Source organism: Vipera ursinii (genome assembly GCF_947247035.1).
Source record: "Vipera ursinii genome assembly, chromosome: 7".
NCBI lineage: Eukaryota > Metazoa > Chordata > Lepidosauria > Squamata > Viperidae > Vipera > Vipera ursinii.
Window position 1 is genome coordinate 76,486,965 of NC_139521.1, and position 17,282 is coordinate 76,504,246.

General features: G+C 54.1%; 2 protein-coding genes across 2 annotated transcripts in view; one reads left to right on the plus strand and one right to left on the minus strand.

Moving 5' to 3' along the window:
• ANKRD53 (ankyrin repeat domain 53) overlaps positions 1 to 399 on the plus strand; it is a gene marked incomplete at its 3' end in the record, with an annotated part of 16,360 nt that extends 15,961 nt beyond the window's left edge. The window contains exon 17 of the mRNA XM_083368047.1: positions 28 to 399. Coding sequence (XP_083224173.1) covers positions 28 to 399 — 372 coding nt within the window. The remainder of the gene's footprint in view (positions 1 to 27) is intronic.
• A 662-nt stretch (positions 400 to 1,061) lies between these two features.
• Positions 1,062 to 12,790, minus strand: TEX261 (testis expressed 261). Its single transcript, XM_083367462.1, has 6 exons — positions 12,667 to 12,790; positions 10,851 to 10,930; positions 8,360 to 8,513; positions 5,378 to 5,445; positions 4,667 to 4,769; positions 1,062 to 2,131 (listed from the first exon to the last, which is right to left on the minus strand). Exons 1-6 carry the CDS (start codon positions 12,734 to 12,736, stop codon positions 2,016 to 2,018), a joined length of 591 nt encoding a protein of 196 aa, XP_083223588.1. The 5' UTR covers positions 12,737 to 12,790; the 3' UTR covers positions 1,062 to 2,015.
• Positions 12,791 to 17,282: the final 4,492 nt, after the last annotated feature.

Consider the following 17,282-nt stretch of genomic DNA (forward strand, 5'->3'; position numbering starts at 1 on the left):
TTCACCGCCTTCCTCTTCCTCTTCAAGGACCCTTTCGGCGAGCCGGTGATCCAGATCGACAACATCGGCCGGGTGAGCGACGTGCCCGACCTGCCCTACGAGGTCCTTTACCGGAGCCTCTACCCGCGCAGCTGGAGCCCCCGCCTGGAGGTGCCGGCGGGGCTGCGGCCGGTGCCGATCTTTAACCTGAAGCACCGGCGTCCTCCGGGGCCCGAGCACTGGTGGACCGACCAGATGGCCCTGAGCCTGCGGGCCACGCTGGACCCCATCTTCCTCAGCACCCTCCAGACCCACCGCGCCGCCTACGGCAGCACTGAACCTCTGAGCCCGGGGACAGCGAGCTCCAAGTCCTCGGAGACCCCCTCCGTCCAGGGGCTCGGCCGGCCGGCTGGCCCTTAAGAGGAGTCCTAGCAGGGGGGGGCTCCTGTCCTGCCCCAGAGGGCAAAGGGGCAGGGTTACCCCCTCCCCAAATTCCCACCCGCCCCCCTTCTAAAGTATCCGATAGGGATGAATCTGCAACGCTCAGAGACGTTTAATAATAATAAAAAAGGGCATCAGGGCAGTTCTGCCTCCGTCGGTCCTCCATTTACAAAGCAGGAATTTGGGGCTGCAAAACACGGGTGGTCCTCTACGTACGGCTAAAATTTCTGCTGCTAAGTGAGACGGTTCTTCAGCGATTTTTTTTTTTACCCCGTTTTATGACCTTTCGGGCCACGGTTGGCTACGCGAGTGGCTGCAGTTTTTAAGTCTGGGACCAGGTCGCAAAAGGGGGAAATTGTGTGACACATAAACACACAGCCCGGGGACACTGCGACCGTCGTACGTATGAGTCAGTTGCCAAGCGTCTGAATTTTGACCACCTGACCTGGGGGGGGGGGGAGAATGCTGCGACGGTCCTAAGTGTGACAAACGGTCCTGGGTCATTTTTTCCCCCCCAGTGCCGCTGTCATTTGAATGGTCCCTAAATGAACGCTTGTTAAGTAGAGGCAGGGCTGTGTTCCAACAAAACGGAGGGCGATCGACAATCGCTGAAGAGAAAGGAGAGAGGGGGGGCTGTGTGCTCCTTCTGTGGTCAAGCACATGACCAAACAGCTTTATTGCGAACACAGGCCGTGTGCTGAAAGAGGCACCCTTCCACCTCGGCCGAGAACAAAGCGAACAGCTGGGAGCCTCCGAGGTCCTCTAGACAGGCCCGGCAGCCTGACAATCGCCAGACCAGTCAGGGGCTGCCCCAGTTGGAGGAGCAGACTCGACCTCTGCGGCTTCCCTCGTTTCACAAGTTCTTTGCACAACATTCTGGCTTCCTTCCCCAACCTTTGGGCATTGCAGTTCGTACAGTCCGGTTTTCACCGACCCCAGTTTAAGCCATCGGAAGCTTCGGGGCGTGACGCCGGCAGTCTCCGGGGCTGAACGCAGCACTCCTTTTTGACGCGGCCCGAAAGCGGGCCCAGGACGTTCGTGTGAACCCCCTTCGTTCCCGGGTTTCTTCTTTCTTTGAACCACGACCCAAACCATAAAATTTGTCCAGCTCTCTGCAGCCTCCCAACAAAGGAGGAGGAGGAGAGTCTCTTTAATTCCTGGCTGGACAGCCTGGGTCAGCTCAGCCACTGGATCTTAAGGAATCCACCCCACCCGGGCTCTCTCGGCAGATTCCTCTCAAAATCCGGAGGAAGTCTGGCAGTGGGCAGCTGGAGAAACCTTGCACCCCCTTCCTTCCACGAAGAGGTGAGCAGCCCGGCTTAGAAGCACGCAGAGAGTTCACCGGGGAGGGGGGGGCTCATTGAGTGGGGGGGGGAATCCCCTTCCTCGGCCCTGTCCTCTCCACCAGCCATCTACAAGAAAGAGAGGGATCTGGAGACTCCGCTCCGCAAGCCGCTGCCAACCTCCTGCTTTCTTCAACCCCGAAGGGATCGACGTAAGGAGAAGTGGGGGCAAAGGTCGCCCTTTTCGGGCAGGCAGGGGGAAAAAAAAGCAAAAAACGGGGTGCCAGAGGGGGTGGGAGGTGGGAGGGAAGGTCAGTACATCTTCTGTCTGCTGGGCAAGATGGCTTCCTTGATGAAGGAGAAGATCAGGAGGATGCCCGAACGTTTCCCTCGCTTCCCTTTGGTGAAGTAGTTGGAGACCACGTCGTCTGAGCACAAAAGAGACAAATCGGGTTAAAAAACGGGCAGGGCCCCCACCCCCCCAGCCCCCCACCCCGGAGGGTTGGCTCTGCCTGCTTCTGAAGAAAACACTTCACACACACACACACACACACACACCCAGCCGAAGGGAGACGCGGAAAGCCGCCGGGCAAGCGAGAGCCGAACACATCAAGAGTTAGGAGAGAGGAATTGCAGACTGGGGGAGGGGGCTTTGCCCCCCACTTATATACAGGTGGTCCTCAGCTTAAGGTAAAGGTAAAGGTTCCCCCGCACATGCATGCTAGTCGTTTCCGACTCTAGGGGCCAGTGCTCATCTCCATTTCAAAGCCAAAGAGCCAGCGCTTGTCCGAGGACGTCTCCGTGGTCCTGTGGCCGGCATGACTAGACGCCAAAGGCGCACGGAACGCTGTTACCTTCCCACCGGAGTGGTCCCTATTTTTCTACTTGCATTTTTACATGCTTTCGAACTGCTAGGTTGGCAGAAGCTGGGACGAGTAACAGGCGCTCGCTCTGTTACGCGGCACTCGGGATTCGATCCGCCAAACTGCCGACCTTCTGAACGACAGGCTGAGCGTCCTAACCCACTGAGCCACCGCGTCCCTGGTCCTCGGCTTAGGGGGGCCCAAAATCGAGCTTGCCAAGGGGGAAATTGGCTAAGGGAGCTTTCCCCCCCCCACACCCCCCCCCCCGTTTTACGACTTTTCTCGCCACGTTGGTTAAGCGAGTCCCAAGGTTTCTGCGGCTAAGCGAGACGGTTCGGTGAGTTTCGCCTCATTTTACGACTGTTTTTGGCACCGTCGCTAAGTGAATCCCTGCAGCTGTTAAATTAGCAACAGGGTTGTGAGGTGAATCCGGCTTCCACAAATGTCACACACCCAAATGTAAATCGCGTGAGACACACACACACACACACACACACACACACACACACGGGGGGGGGGGAGATGCTGCGATGGGCGTAAGTGTGAAAAAAGTCCCTTTTTTCCAGTGCTGTAGTAACTTCAAATGGTCACTAAGCAAACTCTTGTAAGCTGAGGACTGCCTGTGTCTGCAGCTCAGGGCTGAATGGGGAGGGGGGTACAGCTTTGCACTCTGTTTATGCACAAGCTTGTCCTGCCAAGTGTGGCTGGGACGTTCTTGGTGGTTCCTTGATCAGGCTGACGGCTCGTTGGGATGAAAACCCCTTAATTTCCATGACTGCACAACACCCGGGCAGACCTGGCCCTAAGTTCCACCTGGGAAACGCTGAGCATCGTAGACCAGGTCCCAAAACGCTAGAGGATCCCTGGAAGCCGAGCGCTTGGACCAATCGGCCATCAACAGGCACATGGAGCTAAGCAACGTTTGCACAGCATTCAAGAGAGACAAGGAAATAGCAAAAAGGCCCAAAGGCCGCCTCTGAGAGCTGAATGCAGCGGAATTTCATTTTAATGTATGCCGATTAGGGCACATTCAAAGTGACAATAAAGTTATTATTCTATTCTATTCTATTCTATTCTATTCTATTCTATTCTATTCTATTCTATTCTATTCTATTCTATTCTATTCTATTCTACTCTATTCCTATTCTATTCTATTCTATTCTATTCTATTCTATTTTATTCTATTCTATTCTATCCCAACCCATCCCATTCTCAATTCTATTCTATTCTATTCTATTCTGCATTCTATTCTAGTCTACATTCTATTCTACGATACTCTGTTCCATTCTTTTCCACTCTATTCTGCATTCTATTCTATATTCTATTCTATATTCTACTCTACTCTATTCTGTTCTACTCCATTCCACTCTATTCTGCATTCTATTCTATTCTATTCTATTCTGTTCTGTTCTGTTCTGTTCTGTCCTGTCCTATCCTATTCTGTTATCCTATCCTATTTCTATTTCATTCCATTCTATTCCTCACCAGCAATCAATACCCAGGTAAGCAGAGATTAGCACTGGAACAACAATCCAGAAGTAAACCCTAACCCCAACCCAGGAACTACTAACCACCAACGGAAACAAACAATCTCCTAGTCAGGGGGTGGGACTAGAAGACCTCCACGGTCCCTTCCAGCTCTGTAATTATTCTGTGAACAACCACCCAGCTAAGGAACTACCAGGTACATCCCCACCAATGCCGCCTATATGAACGGAGAGCAATGCCCCCCCCTTCCCAGCACCGATGACATTCTCTCGTTGGGTAAGGAAACGTCTCAGAGGGCCCACAATCCTCTTCCTCAAACCCCTCTCCCTTCCAGCACTGACGATGTTACCTAGTTGGGTCACGAGACGTCTGCAAAGAAACAGCCCAGCTCAGGGAAGCACCGAGGACCCCACATCAACAGTTCCTTGAGGCCAGCTGTCACTCCCCCTCCCCACCTTTTTTTTTGGGGGGGGGAGAGACCCGGCGTCTATCGAACAATACATCAAATTGCTGCAGATTTGGGCTGAGTGTGAATTCTGGTGTGTGTATGTGTGTGTGTGTTTTCTCCATCCCTGGGCACAAAGGGGGGGGGTGTCCGGCTGGAGAACTGACCTCCGGGCTGCACCGTGGAAGGCAGGACGTTTTCGCCAGCCGAGAGAGACACGAAGAAGGCGAAGGGGATCAGCCAGAGGCAGAAGGTGAAATAGGCGAGGACCTGGGGAGGGGAGGGGGAGGCAGGAGAGAAAGAGCATCAGACAAGGCCCAGACGGTCCTCGACCCAAAGCCACCCCAGCCGCGGTCCCAGAGCGCCCCCTGCAGGTCCAGAGCCCCTAGGACCGGTGCCTTTCATGTACGAGCGCTTCGTTTCATTGGGATCTTAAATTTCGGCAAATAAAAGGTGTGCTATTTGTTCTCGCCTGGGGAGGGGAGGGGAGGGGAGGGGAGGGGGCTGCCAAGCCGTGCCACATCCAGGAGCCGGACAGGCTGCATTTGGCCTCCTCTGGAGGGTACCCGGAGGCGGCACATCCTGCAAACTGAAGATGGGGGGACACGGGACCCCCAGATCATCATCCAAGCCTGGGCACCCCACCCAGCTGGTCCCTGACGTACGGCCACCGCTGAGCCCCCAAGTTTCTTTTTTATTATTATTTGAGTAATGACATTAAATGGGATGCAAACATGCGGAAGGAAACCAGGGGAGGGAAAAGGCGGCACTGACTTCCGTGGCTAAGCGAGGCGTAGAGAGGAAGGCACGGCAGCGTCTCGTAGCTTTACAGTAACCCCCCTCCCTCCTCTGCGGACCCCTCCCCAAACCCCACTTACCTCCGAGAAGGGATAGTATTCCTCTGCGAAATACTGAAAGGCCAGGTAGTGGTTCAGCACAACCAGCGCTGCAAAAGAGGGAGGGGGGGAGAGGAGGGGCTTTACAATTCTGGGGTGCTTCGCTCAGCCGGCCTGGGGGCCAAGGTCTCCCTTGGGGCCCAAACACTGAGGGAAGAGGAACACACACACACACACACAACACACACACACACACCCCGGAGACCGCAGGCCGTGACAGCAAAAGATCAGCAGCTTGCAAAGGTTTAAGCCTCGCAAAGAGTGCTTGTTCGTGGGAAAAGGGGGGCCACCCGACGCCCCCCGGTATTCAGATTTCACGGGGGGGGGGTGTCTCTGCTCTCTCTAGCCCAGGGGTCGGCAACCTAAAAAAGAAAAAGAGCCACTGGGAACCGGTTCCATCACAAATTAAAAAAAGAGGGAGCCGCGTGCGTGTGTCCATGCACGCGCATGCGCAAAAAGGTTTTTTGCGCATGCGCGGACGCACGCGGCTGCCATTTTTAAAAAAATGAGATGGAACCGGTTCCCGGTTGCCCGATGGCGACGGCCCGTCTGCAAAGCTGCCGCTTTCGGCAGCTTTGCAGACGGGCCGCGGCAGCTTCCGCAAAGAGCGGCGCCCCTGCCCATTCCGAGAGGTGCGCGCGCACCTCTCCGAACGACCGGAGGTGCGCGCGTACCTCCGCGCGAATGGGCAGCGGTGCCGCTCTTTCAGGAAGCCCGCCGCGGCCCGTCTGTGAAGCTGCCGAAAGCGGCAGCTTAGCAAACGGGCCGCGGCAGCTTCCGCAAAGAGCGGCGCCCCTGCCCATTCCGAGAGGTGCGCGCGCACCTCTCCGAACGACCGGAGTTGCGCGCGCACCTCCCCAAACCTTTGGGGAGGTGCGCGCGTACCTCCGTGCGAAGGGGCAGCAGCGCCGCTCTTTCAGGAAGCTGCCGAAAGCGAAGGGGCAGCGGCGCCGCTCTTTCAGGAAGCTGCCGAAAGCGGCAGCTTCCTGAAAGAGCGGCACCGCTGCCCGTTCTCCGAACGACCGGAGTTGCGCACGCACCTCCCCAAACCTTTGGGGAGGTGCGCGCGTACCTCCGTGCGAAGGGGCAGCAGCGCCGCTCTTTCAGGAAGCTGCCGAAAGCGAAGGGGCAGCGGCGCCGCTCTTTCAGGAAGCTGCCAAAAGCGGCAGCTTCCTGAAAGAGCGGCACCGCTGCCCCTTCGCGCGGAGGTACGCGCGCACCTCCCCAAAGGTTTGGGGAGGTGCGCGCGCACCTCCGCCCATTCGGGGAGGTGCGCGTGCACCTCTCCAAACGGGCGGTGCCACTCTCCATTTGGAGAGGTGCGCGCGCACCACTGCCCGTTGGAAGAGGTGCGCGCGCACCGGGCGGCGGTTGCCGACCTGTGCTCTAGCCGGAAAAAAGTGCGCTCCCAGCTCTGACTGCGAGGGAACCTCGGTCAGCTCCACCTTCCCTGCCTTCCCTTGTGAATCCTGAGTCTTGGACCAGCCCCAGAAACGTTAGGAAACGTGGCCGATGCTGCAACCTTACAAAACCTCTGGAACAGGATTGAGGAAGGGGGAAAAAAGAAAATCGAAGCCAAAACAAAGCAAAGAATCACTCAGAGCCCTGAAACAGCCTCCTTTTCACCATAAACCCGAAATTTATAGAACTAAGGGAGATGGGACGTTGAAAGAGAGGGGGGGAAGGAGGAAGGGAGAGAAGGAGGGAGAGGGAGGGGGAGAGAGAGAGAGGGAGGGAGACGGGGAAGGAGGCAGGGAGAGGGAGGGGGAGAGGGAGGAGAGGGAGAGGGGGAGGAGGAAGGGAGAGAGGGGGAGAGGGAGGGAAAGGGAGGGAGGGGGAGGGAAAGGAGGGAGAGGGAGAGAGGGAGGAGGAAGGGAGAGAGAGGGAGAGATGGAGGAGGAGGGAGAGAGGGAAGGAGAGGGAGAGGGAGGAAAGAAGAGGGAGGGAGGGAGGGGGAGGGAAAGAGGGAGGGAGAGGGAGAGAGGAAGGGAGAGAGAGGGAGAGAGGGAGGAGGAGGGAGGGAAGGAGAGAGAGAGGGAGGGAGAGGGAGGAAAGGGGAGAACGGGAGGGAGGGGGAGGGAAAGAGAGAGGGAGAGGGAGAGAGGGAGGAGGAGGGAGAGAAAGAGGGGGAGGGAGAGGGGGAGAGAGAGGGAGGGGGAGGGAGATAAGATAGATAAATTAGATGGAGAGACAGAGACAGAGGGACGGATGGACCGGAGGGCAGAGAGATGCCCTAGTGGGGGCTTCGTCACTGGAGGCTTTTCAGAGGAGACGGGACAGCCCCCCCCCCCCCGGTCGGAGGGATTCCTGCTTGGGCAGCTGAAGACCTCCAAGGTCCCGTCCCGCTCTATTCTGATTATTATTCTGATTATTCTTACACTTACAGACGGACGGACGGAGGGAGGGAGGGAGAAAGAGACCGTCCTTACTCCAAGCACCTCCCGGTCTAGATTTGGATGGCCAAGGAGGAAGGGAAGCGCACCCAGGTAGTCTCGGCCTCACCTGTCTTGGGAATAGGGACACACCTGACGGGGACCTCCCCCAATCAGCCGCTCCAGGCTTTGCGCCTCAAGCAAGACTGCAGAGTTAATCCAGAGCCGACTAACCTAAAACAGGGGTCTCCAACCTTGGCCACTCGCCAGACTCGTGGACTTCAACTCCCAGAATTCCCCAGCCAGCCAGCCTGGCTGGGGAATTCTGGGAGTTGAAGTCCACGAGTCTTACGAGTGGCCAAGGTTGGAGACACCACCCCACTGATCTAAACCAACCACAGAGCCGAGGAGGAAGCGCTGTTTCCTGGGGGCGGAGATGAGTGGGGGGTGGGGGGCAAACCCCACGCCTCTCCCGCGCAAGGCTGCGGGGCCACAAGCCCAGGGACGCGAGCGCAGCGTTTGACGAGGTCAGAGTCGCAAATGTGGACGCCGAGGCCCTCCAGGGCCGTGGGGGCCCCCCCCTCCCACTCACCGCAGGAGAGGATGAAATTTGGGGAGGTCAGCATGATGAAAGGGAAGGTCTGCAGCAGTCCGAAGTAGACCAGGTTGGTGAAGAGACCCACGCCCACCAGCAGGCCCGGGAAGTGCTCAAAGAGGTACAGGCCGACCAGCACAGCCGTGGAGAACTAGGAGAGAGAAGAAGAAGCAGGTCAAGGCGGAGTCTCAAGGCCCCCCCCCCCTCAGGCAAAGGGGTCTGAATCCTGGCAACCGGACTCGTTTCTGCTTGTTACGACCTTTCAATCAGGACAAGAGCGGGAAGGGACCTTGGAGGTCATCTAGTCCAACCCCCTGCTCAAGCACCCCAGAGAAACAAGCTGTTCAATCTCTGCTTAAAAAGCTCCAGCCATGGGAGCACCCACAGCTTCTGGTGGCAGGCTGTTCCACCGGTGAATTGTCCCGACTGTCGGGAAATTCCTCCTCAATTCCAGGTTGCTTCTCTCCTGGATGAGTTTCCACCCGCTGCTTCTTGTCCTGCCTTCTTCGGGGGCTTTGGAGAATAGCTTGACTCCCTCTTCTTTGGGGCAGCCCCTCAAAATGCTGGAAGGCTATCTTGTCGTGCCCCCCCCACCAGCTATTGTGTCACTGTCATGTCAGCAACTCATCCAAGCAGCTTCCTCAGTCAGAGGAAGCTAGTCCGGCAAGAGTCGTGGGAACGTAACGGTTCCTTTGTGCCAAGCTTTGCGTGGATAACGGAGAATCTACACTGACGTATTGCCAAGCATTTTGGGGAGGAAAACCCCGAGGTCGGTGTGGCAAGAGCTGGGACATCCCGACGACCCTCTGCCCAAGTAGCTTGCTCTGAGCGAAGAGGCTGCTTGGGGGAGCAGCCTCAAGCCCATCTCCCAAAAGGTGAGTCCGGTTGACAGGATTCAACCTTCAAAGAGGAGAGTCAGCCCGAGACGCTCGGATGGATCGGCACCGTGCGCAGGCCAGGAGACGGAGGGCCAGCAAACCGCCTCGCCTGCCGCTTTCTTTGCCACCTCTGCCCGTGCGGGAGAGCGGGCAAAGCTTCAATATTAAACAAAGATAAATTATCCCTCTAAATCTTGGTTTTTCTCTCTTTAAATTTTTTAAAATTGATTTGCTAGTATTACATTTAAGTTTGAAAAGCAACGTGGCGGCTGGGTTAAAATAATTCAATTACATACAGCTATCATTTGTACGGATCTCAAACTAATACAGTAAATATTCCCTTTCTTTCCCCCTTAATATATAATATATAATAATTTATATAATAATTTTATTTATATACCGTCTCCTATTTAAATTAATACAATTCTTATCCTATCAATCAAATAAAAAATAACTTTCTGACATTTATCAATAGTTTTTAGTTTATATATATATATATATATGTATCTATATGTAATTTTCTTTTTGGATTGCTAACAAAGAATTAAAGGGAATCCAAAAAAAAAAATTTACACAAATATGAGCTGTCACTGCTGTGACTACTGCCTGTGGATGGCCTTGGGTTAGGCTGAAACAGGAAAAAGATTTGTCCCATGTCTGGGACTAAGCAAGTGTATTCTAAATACTTAACAAACACACACACACACACACACTTTAATTTCCCCATTAATATTTAAATTTAACATTTAGTACTTATCATTTCCAGATTTTTAAATGACCCCAATTCCTTTGTCACAATTCCACACAGTGTCTGGTGCTCAGGATACACATCTTATCTGTATCAGTTCTCACCAGCTACATCAACAAATTAATAATCTCGCTGTCTCAACTTTGGCAAACTCTGCCAGCTGAAGCCCTCACGTCTTAAACTTGCTGAGACTGACATCACCTAGGTATCACTCCCAAGATAGTCCTCAGCTTACGGCCACAGGGGAGCCCAAAGTTTCCGTTGCTAAATGAGACAGTTGGGAAGCGAGTTTTGCAAGGTACCGGTTAAGCAGACTTTGCCTCATCTTACGACCTTTCTTGCCGCAGCCGTTAAGCTAACCGCTGCAGTTGTTATGTTAGCAACACGGTCGTTAAGCAAATCCAGCTCTCCCCTTGCCTTTGCGTGTCAGAAGGTTGCAAAAGGGGATCACGGGACCCACCCCCCCCCGGGGACGACGCTGCGACCGTCATAAATGTGAAGTCAGTTGCCGAGCATCCGAATTTTGATCACGCAACCGTGGTGGAGGCTGCAACGGCCGTCAGTGTGAAAATATGCCGTAAGTCGCCTTTTTCCAGTGCTGTCGTAACTTTGAGATGACACTAAGCGAACAGTTGTTAAGCTGAGGACTACCTGTAAATGTTTTCCCCTGGAAAGGGGAGAGAGGGCCGTCGAAGGCAGCCCAGAAAGTGGGCCCTCCCCCAGGTTTGGAAGCCCAGCTGAGCTTCAGAGAGGCTTCCCAGTCCCCCCCACCCCATCCCGCTCCCCATTTCCTGCCCCCCCCAGAGCCCAGGCCAAAGAGACCCCCCCATAAAACCCGGGTGGAAGGCAGGTGGATGCTTACCCAGATCATGTATTTGATGATCCGGCTTGTTGCCACTGTGTATTCTTCTATCAGCTCCGCCAGGTAGTACAATCCAGCCGCTGGGAGGGAGGGAAGAAGCACCTGAGCATTAGGCCGCACTGCCACACAGCCACCCCACAATCAGCTGCAGCTGCTGCCCCTCCAGGGGAGGCCAAGGGCCAACTTCTCCCACCCACCCACCCCCCGGCTGAACAGGTGGAGCGTCCTCTGACAGGGCCAACCTGCCCCTCCCAGCTTCGACCTCAGCCCCAGAGCAGGGGGCAAGAGCGAAGGGAGAAAGTCAGCCCCCCCACCCCCACCCCAGTCACAACAACCACACAACTGTTATTAGGGTTAGATGTGTTTGCCCGTCCGGATATCGGCAGTAGATAGATGAAAATGGAGAGAGAGAGAGAGCGGATCGATTAGATGGATGGAGATGGGTGGATGGACGGGCAGATAGATAAGTGGTGCTCAACCTAGGCTGGGAATTTTGTGTGTGTGTGTGTATACACCACACATACAGATATATATGTGTGTGTGTTTGTACGTGTGTGTACACACACACACACGCATAAATGAAAGAGAGAGATTAGATAGCTTGGTAGACAGTTAAGATAGATGACAGATTAACAGAGAGAAGAGTGATTAAATAGAGAAGGAAAGAAAAAAAAGGCAGGGTGAAGTTCTATTATTATATAACTATGGCTCTGTAACATTACAAAGAATTACACGCATGTGGAAAAAAATTCTTGTAACTTTAAATGTTCTCACATTGGTAATTTTTTTTAAAATATATTTTTTGTGTTTCGGTTGCAAGCCGCTCAGCATCTCTCTGGAGAGCGAGATGGGCGGCATTTAAATTTAATAAATCAATAAGGGTACATGTATGTGTGAGAGGAAGAGTGGGGGGGGGAGAAAGGAAGGAATCAAAGAAATAGGAAGGAGGGAGGGACAAGGGAAGGAAGGAAAGAATAGAAAAGGAAGGAAGGAAGGAAGGAAGGAAGGAAGGAAGGAATTGGGAGGAAGGAAGGAAGGAAGGAAGGAAGGAAGGAATTGGGAGGAAGGAAGGAAGGAAGGAAGGAAGGAAGGAATTGGGAGGGAGGAAGGAAGGAAGGAAGGAAGGAAGGAAGGAAGGAGGGAGGGAGGGCAGGAAGGAAGGACAAGGGAAGGAAGGAAAGAATGGGGAAGGAAGGAAGGAGGGAGGGAGGAAAAAAGGACGGATGGACCAGGGAAGGAATGAAAGAATAGAAAAGGAAGGAAGGAAGTTAGGAAGGAGGGAAGGAAGGAAGGACAAGGGAAGGAATGAAAGAATGGGGAAGGAAGGAGGGAGGGAGGAAAAAAGGACGGACGGACTAGGGAAGGAATGAAAGAATAGAAAAGGAAGGAAGGAAGTTAGCAAGGAGGGAAGGAGGCGAGGAAAGGAGGAGGGATGGAAGGAGGAAAAGGGAGAGAGGAGGAAAGAGGGAGGAATTTGGAGGGAATCAAAGAAATTGGAAGCAAGCAAGTGGGGGGAGAAGAGAGAGAAAAAGGAAGGAAGGAAGGAAGAAGAAAGAGTGCAAAAGAGAGAGAGAAGCCAATCATCCGCCCGCCTCCTCCCCCCTTTAAAAACAACCACCCTGCGAGGTAGGCCGGCCTGCCTCCTCCTCCGCCCGGGCACAGCCGCCCCCAAAAGCCCGGCTGGCTCCTCCTCCTGCCGCCCCGCCCCCCACGGACCAGCCCGGGGGGGCGGGGCGGCGGAGGTAGACTGCTCCTGCGCGGGGAGGCTCCACGGCGGGGCCCTGCCGCCCCCGGGTCTCCCGCGGGCCCCGCTCACCGATGCCGAGGGTGACGAAGGCGGCCTGGACGAGGAGCGCCGCCCAGCTCAGCGCGTACATGAACCACATCGTCGCCCGCGCCTCGCCCGCCGGTGGCTGGCCGCGATGCCTCCGCCCGGCACTTCCGGCGCGGCCGGAAGTGGTGGGAGCGCTGACGCCGCCCACGCCGCCCCGCCCTTCTCCCCCACAGCGGCCCCAGGCGGCCGGAGGCGGCGTAGCAGGGCGGCGCTCGCCTCGCTCTCCCAGCCGGGCGCCCGCGGGCGTCCTGGGGAAAGCGCCTCCCCTGCCGGCACGAGCAGGCGGGCCGGGGCGGTGGGGAGCGATGGCCCTTGGGTGGCTGGTGGACTCCAAGTCCCAGAATTCCCGAGCAGCGTGGGGACCGATGGGCCTTGGATGACCGCTGCTTGAGCGTGGCTGGCTGAAGGATTCTGGGAGTTGAAGTCCACCCGTCATTGAAGGGCCACAGTTCCCATCTCTTTCTTCAAAGTTCCTACAACCACTTTCGTTCAGGGAGAAAATCCAGAAATTTTGTGTGTGTGTGTGTGTGTGTGTGTGTGTTTTGTTTTGCAGGAATTGCGTTTGTCTAGTAGTTCAGGTGTAGGCAACCTTGGCTCTTTTATGACTGGTGGACTTCAACTCCCAGAATTCCTGATCCAGCCATGCTGAGGGGAAAGGGAGAGGTTTCCAAGCTGAGCCATGGCTGGTTCAGGAATTCTGGGAGTTGAAGTCCACGAGTCATAAAAGAGCCATAGTTTCCCCCTACTGGCTCAGGAATTCTGGGAGTTGAAGTCCACGAGTCCTAAAAGAGCCAAGGTTGCCTACACCTGAACTAGTTTAATGAAGAGAAGGCTGAGGGGTGACCTGATAGCAGCCTTCCAGTATTTGAGGAGCTGTCACAAAGAAGAGGAGGGGGTCACGTTATTCACCAAAGCACCAGAAGGAAGGACAAGAAACAACGGATGGAAACCGATCAAAGAGAGAAGCAACCTGGCATTAAGAAGAAACTGCCTAACAGTGAGGACCATTAACCAGTGGAACTGCTTGCCACCAGAAATCATGGGCGCTCCGTCACTGGAGATTTTTAAGAAGAGACTAGACAGCCGCTTGTCCGAAAAAGTATAGGTTCTCCTGCTTGAGCGTGGGGTGGGTGGGAGAGGGTTGGACTAGATGACCTCCAAGGCCCCTTCCGACTCTGTTATTCTGCCGTAGCTCAAGGTGAAAGAGGCACATGAGCAGGATGGAGAAAAACCACCGGAGGTTGTGGGTGCTCCATCCCTGGAGGTTTTGAAGAAGGGACTGGACAGCCATTTCTCTGACATGGTGGACGGTCTCCCGCTTGAGCAGGGGGTTGGACTAGATGACCTCCAAGGTCCCTTCCAATTCTGTTCCTGGGTTAATGTGTTAAACCTGAACTGCACCCGGAAGCAAAGGGGCAATCACTGCATCTTGTGGAACGGCGCTGTGCCATGGGTCACTCCAAGGGGTTTTGGTGATGCGTCTGCCTTGGAAGGACTGACCGCCTTGGGCTGCAGGAAAGAGTTGAGCCTTGGTGGGGCAGCCCAGAGGCAGGAGATGGGGGGGGGGGCTGGAGAAAGAGATTGCAACTGAAGCCCCTCGTGGGTGAGTGGGTGGGTGGGAAAAAGCCCAGGCAAGGATTGGTGCAATGCCTCTGATGCTCTCTTGCACTAATGCAGTCTGGCACATCCCGCATTGAGGCTGGCCTGACACTGCTGCTCGCTGACCGTGCACTGACCCTGCAGACGTTGTACCTGCACAGCAGCCGGAGGCCGAGGAGGACCCTCGTGCCCGGCCCTGTGGGCGTCGGAAGAAGCAGCCGACACCAAGCCAGGAGACACGTCCGAAGCATCAGCCGGGCATCTCTCTCTCTCTATGCCCGCTGATGGCGGCCTGACCTTCAGACTGTGGGTGGAGGGAGCCGCAAGGGCACGCCCGTTGCACCCCGTGGCACAGCGCCAGTGGCACATAGGTGGCAAGAAAATCACATTTGTACTCCGGGCTTTGGAGAATTCATGTGAGCCTGGCGGTTGGCTTTGGAGCAGGATGCCAATCACCCTCTTTGAGGGCACCTTTGCTCCTGCAGACACCCTGAGCTGCCACGATTTCTGGTGGCAAGCTGTTCCACTGGTGAACTGTCCTCACTGTTAGGAAGTTTCTCCTTAGCTCCAGGTTGCTTCTCTCCTTATTTTCCATCCATTGTTTCTTGTCTGGCCTTCAGATGCTTTGGACAATGAGAATAGAATAGAATAGAACAGAACAGAACAGAACAGAATAGAATAGAAAATGGATAGGATAGGACAGGTTAGAATATAGAATAGAATAGAATAGAATAGAATAGAATAGAATAGAATAGAATAGAATAGAATAGAATAGAATAGAATAGAATAGAATAGAATAGAATAGAAGCTGGAAGGGACCTTGGAGGTCTTCTAGTCCAGCCCCCTGCTCAAGCAGGAGAACTATCCCATCTCAGACAAGTGTCTAGCTAGCCTCTTAAAAACCTCCAGTGACGGAGAGCCCACGATTTCTGGAGGCAACTTCTGTTCCACTGGTTAATTGTTCTCACTGTCAGGCAGTTTCTCCTTAATTCCAGGTTGCTTCTCTCCTTGGTTAGTTTCCAACCATTGTTTCTCGTCCTTCCCTCTGGTGCTTTGGTGAACAACCTGCCCCCCTCTTCCTTGTGGCAACCCCTCAGATACTGGACCGCTGCTATCATGTCACCCCTATTTCTTCTTTTCTTTAGACTAGGGCAGACCCAAGTCCCGCAGCCGTTTTGGTCTCCAGGCCTTGGATCATTTTGGTTGCTCTTCTCTGGATTTTTTCCAAACTCTCAACATCTTTTTTGCGATATGGTGACCAAAATCGGCTGCAGTATTCTGGGTGTGGTCTCACTGGGGTTTTATAAAGTGGTACCGATACTTCCCATGACCTTGATTCCGTGGCTCTGTTTATACAACCCAGGATTGCGTTAGCTTTTTTGGCGGCTGCTGCACACGGCTGGCTGGTGGTCAAGCGATCGTCCACTGGGACTCCGAGATCCCTCTCACGGTTGCTGTTTTTAAACCGGGTCTCGCCCAGTCTGTACTTAAACCTTTGATTTTTCCCTGGCTAAATGTCAGGAGGGTCCTACCGCAAGCCCCTTCCCCTCTGGAGGCCGGGGCCCAAAGGAGGCGAGGTTGGCTGAGGCATGGATGACAGAACTGAACCCCCCCCCAAAAAAGCTGGGTCCATCTTGGGGGTCCCGACTGCAGAAGAACGAAGCCCACCGCCCTCTTCCCATTTCTGAGCGGGAAGCAAGGAGCCCCCCTTCTCCGGAGCTGCCGATGGGAGGGCAAAAGAGGCGGAGGGGGGATCCCCAGAGGCCCCTCACCCCATTGTGCCAATCAGGCGGGGAGGGAGGCTGAAATCACAGGTGTGAAGTAAGTTTGCCCGGGAACAGCACTTTTCCATCTGCAGAGCTGCTTCCCTCTTCTCGGCTCGGGAAAACAGCGGCTGGGGTGGTCCCTGGTGGGCGCTGCTGCCTTCCTCAGCCGCGAGGAGAAGAAGTCGAGCGGAATTGTTTTTTTCCGAGGAGAAAATGGGCAGGGAAGTGGAGAAGGGGTTCCCCCTGGGATGGGCGAGGCGGGGTGGGAGAACTCCAGTCGAGCTGAAGATGGCTCTTTTGCAGCAAAGACCCCAGACCCTGCAGCAAATTGGAGAAAGAAAGAAAGAAAGAAAGAAAGAAAGAAAGAAAGAAAGAAAGAAAGAAAGAAGAAATAAGGAAGGAAGGAAGGAAGGAAGGAAGGAAGGAAGGAAGAAAGAAAGAAAAAGAAAGAAAGAAAGAAAGAGAAAGGAAGAAAGAAAGAAAGAAAGAAAGAAAGAAAGAAAGAAAGAAAGAAAGAAAGAAAGAAAGAAAGAAAGAAAGAAAGAAAGAAAGAACGAACCTCGGTTAGGGGGTGAGCATGGGGCAGGGCTGGCCCCTGTTGGGGGGGCAAGATGGACAATGCAAAAGGGGGAAGGAAGAGCCCCCCCCAAACTTACCGATAGGCCCTTCCGAGCAAATGCGAATGGGGTTTTTTCCTTTTTTTAATTAAAAAAAAATCCCCCCCCAAAGTTAAAATACAAAATCAAGGAAAGAAATGAAGAAACTGACCATCGTCTAACGACGCTGATATTGAAAATTAAAAAAACAAAAACAAAACAAGCGTGCAGAAAATTCATAACAAATAACTCTAGTTAGCCCTCGAATTACAAAAAGTTCATTTCGTGACCGAAGTCGCAACGGCGCTGAAAACAAGCATTCCTCATGATCCCCGGATTTACATTCAGACGCTTGGCGACTGACTCGTATTTACGACGGGCGCAGCATCCCGGGGTGCATGCCAGGTGATCCACTTTGGTGACCTTCTGACAAGCAAAGTCCGGGGGGGGGGGAATCCACTTGACCACCTCAGCAGATCACTTAGCAAATTTGGCGAGGAAGGTCGTAAAAATGGAGCAAAGGCCACTTTAAAAAAAAAAAACACGTTTCACTTAGCGTTTGGGATCGTAAGTGGAGGACTACCTGCAGTGAATTTTTTTTAAAAAAATAAATGTGTAGAAAAGCAATAAGAAATGT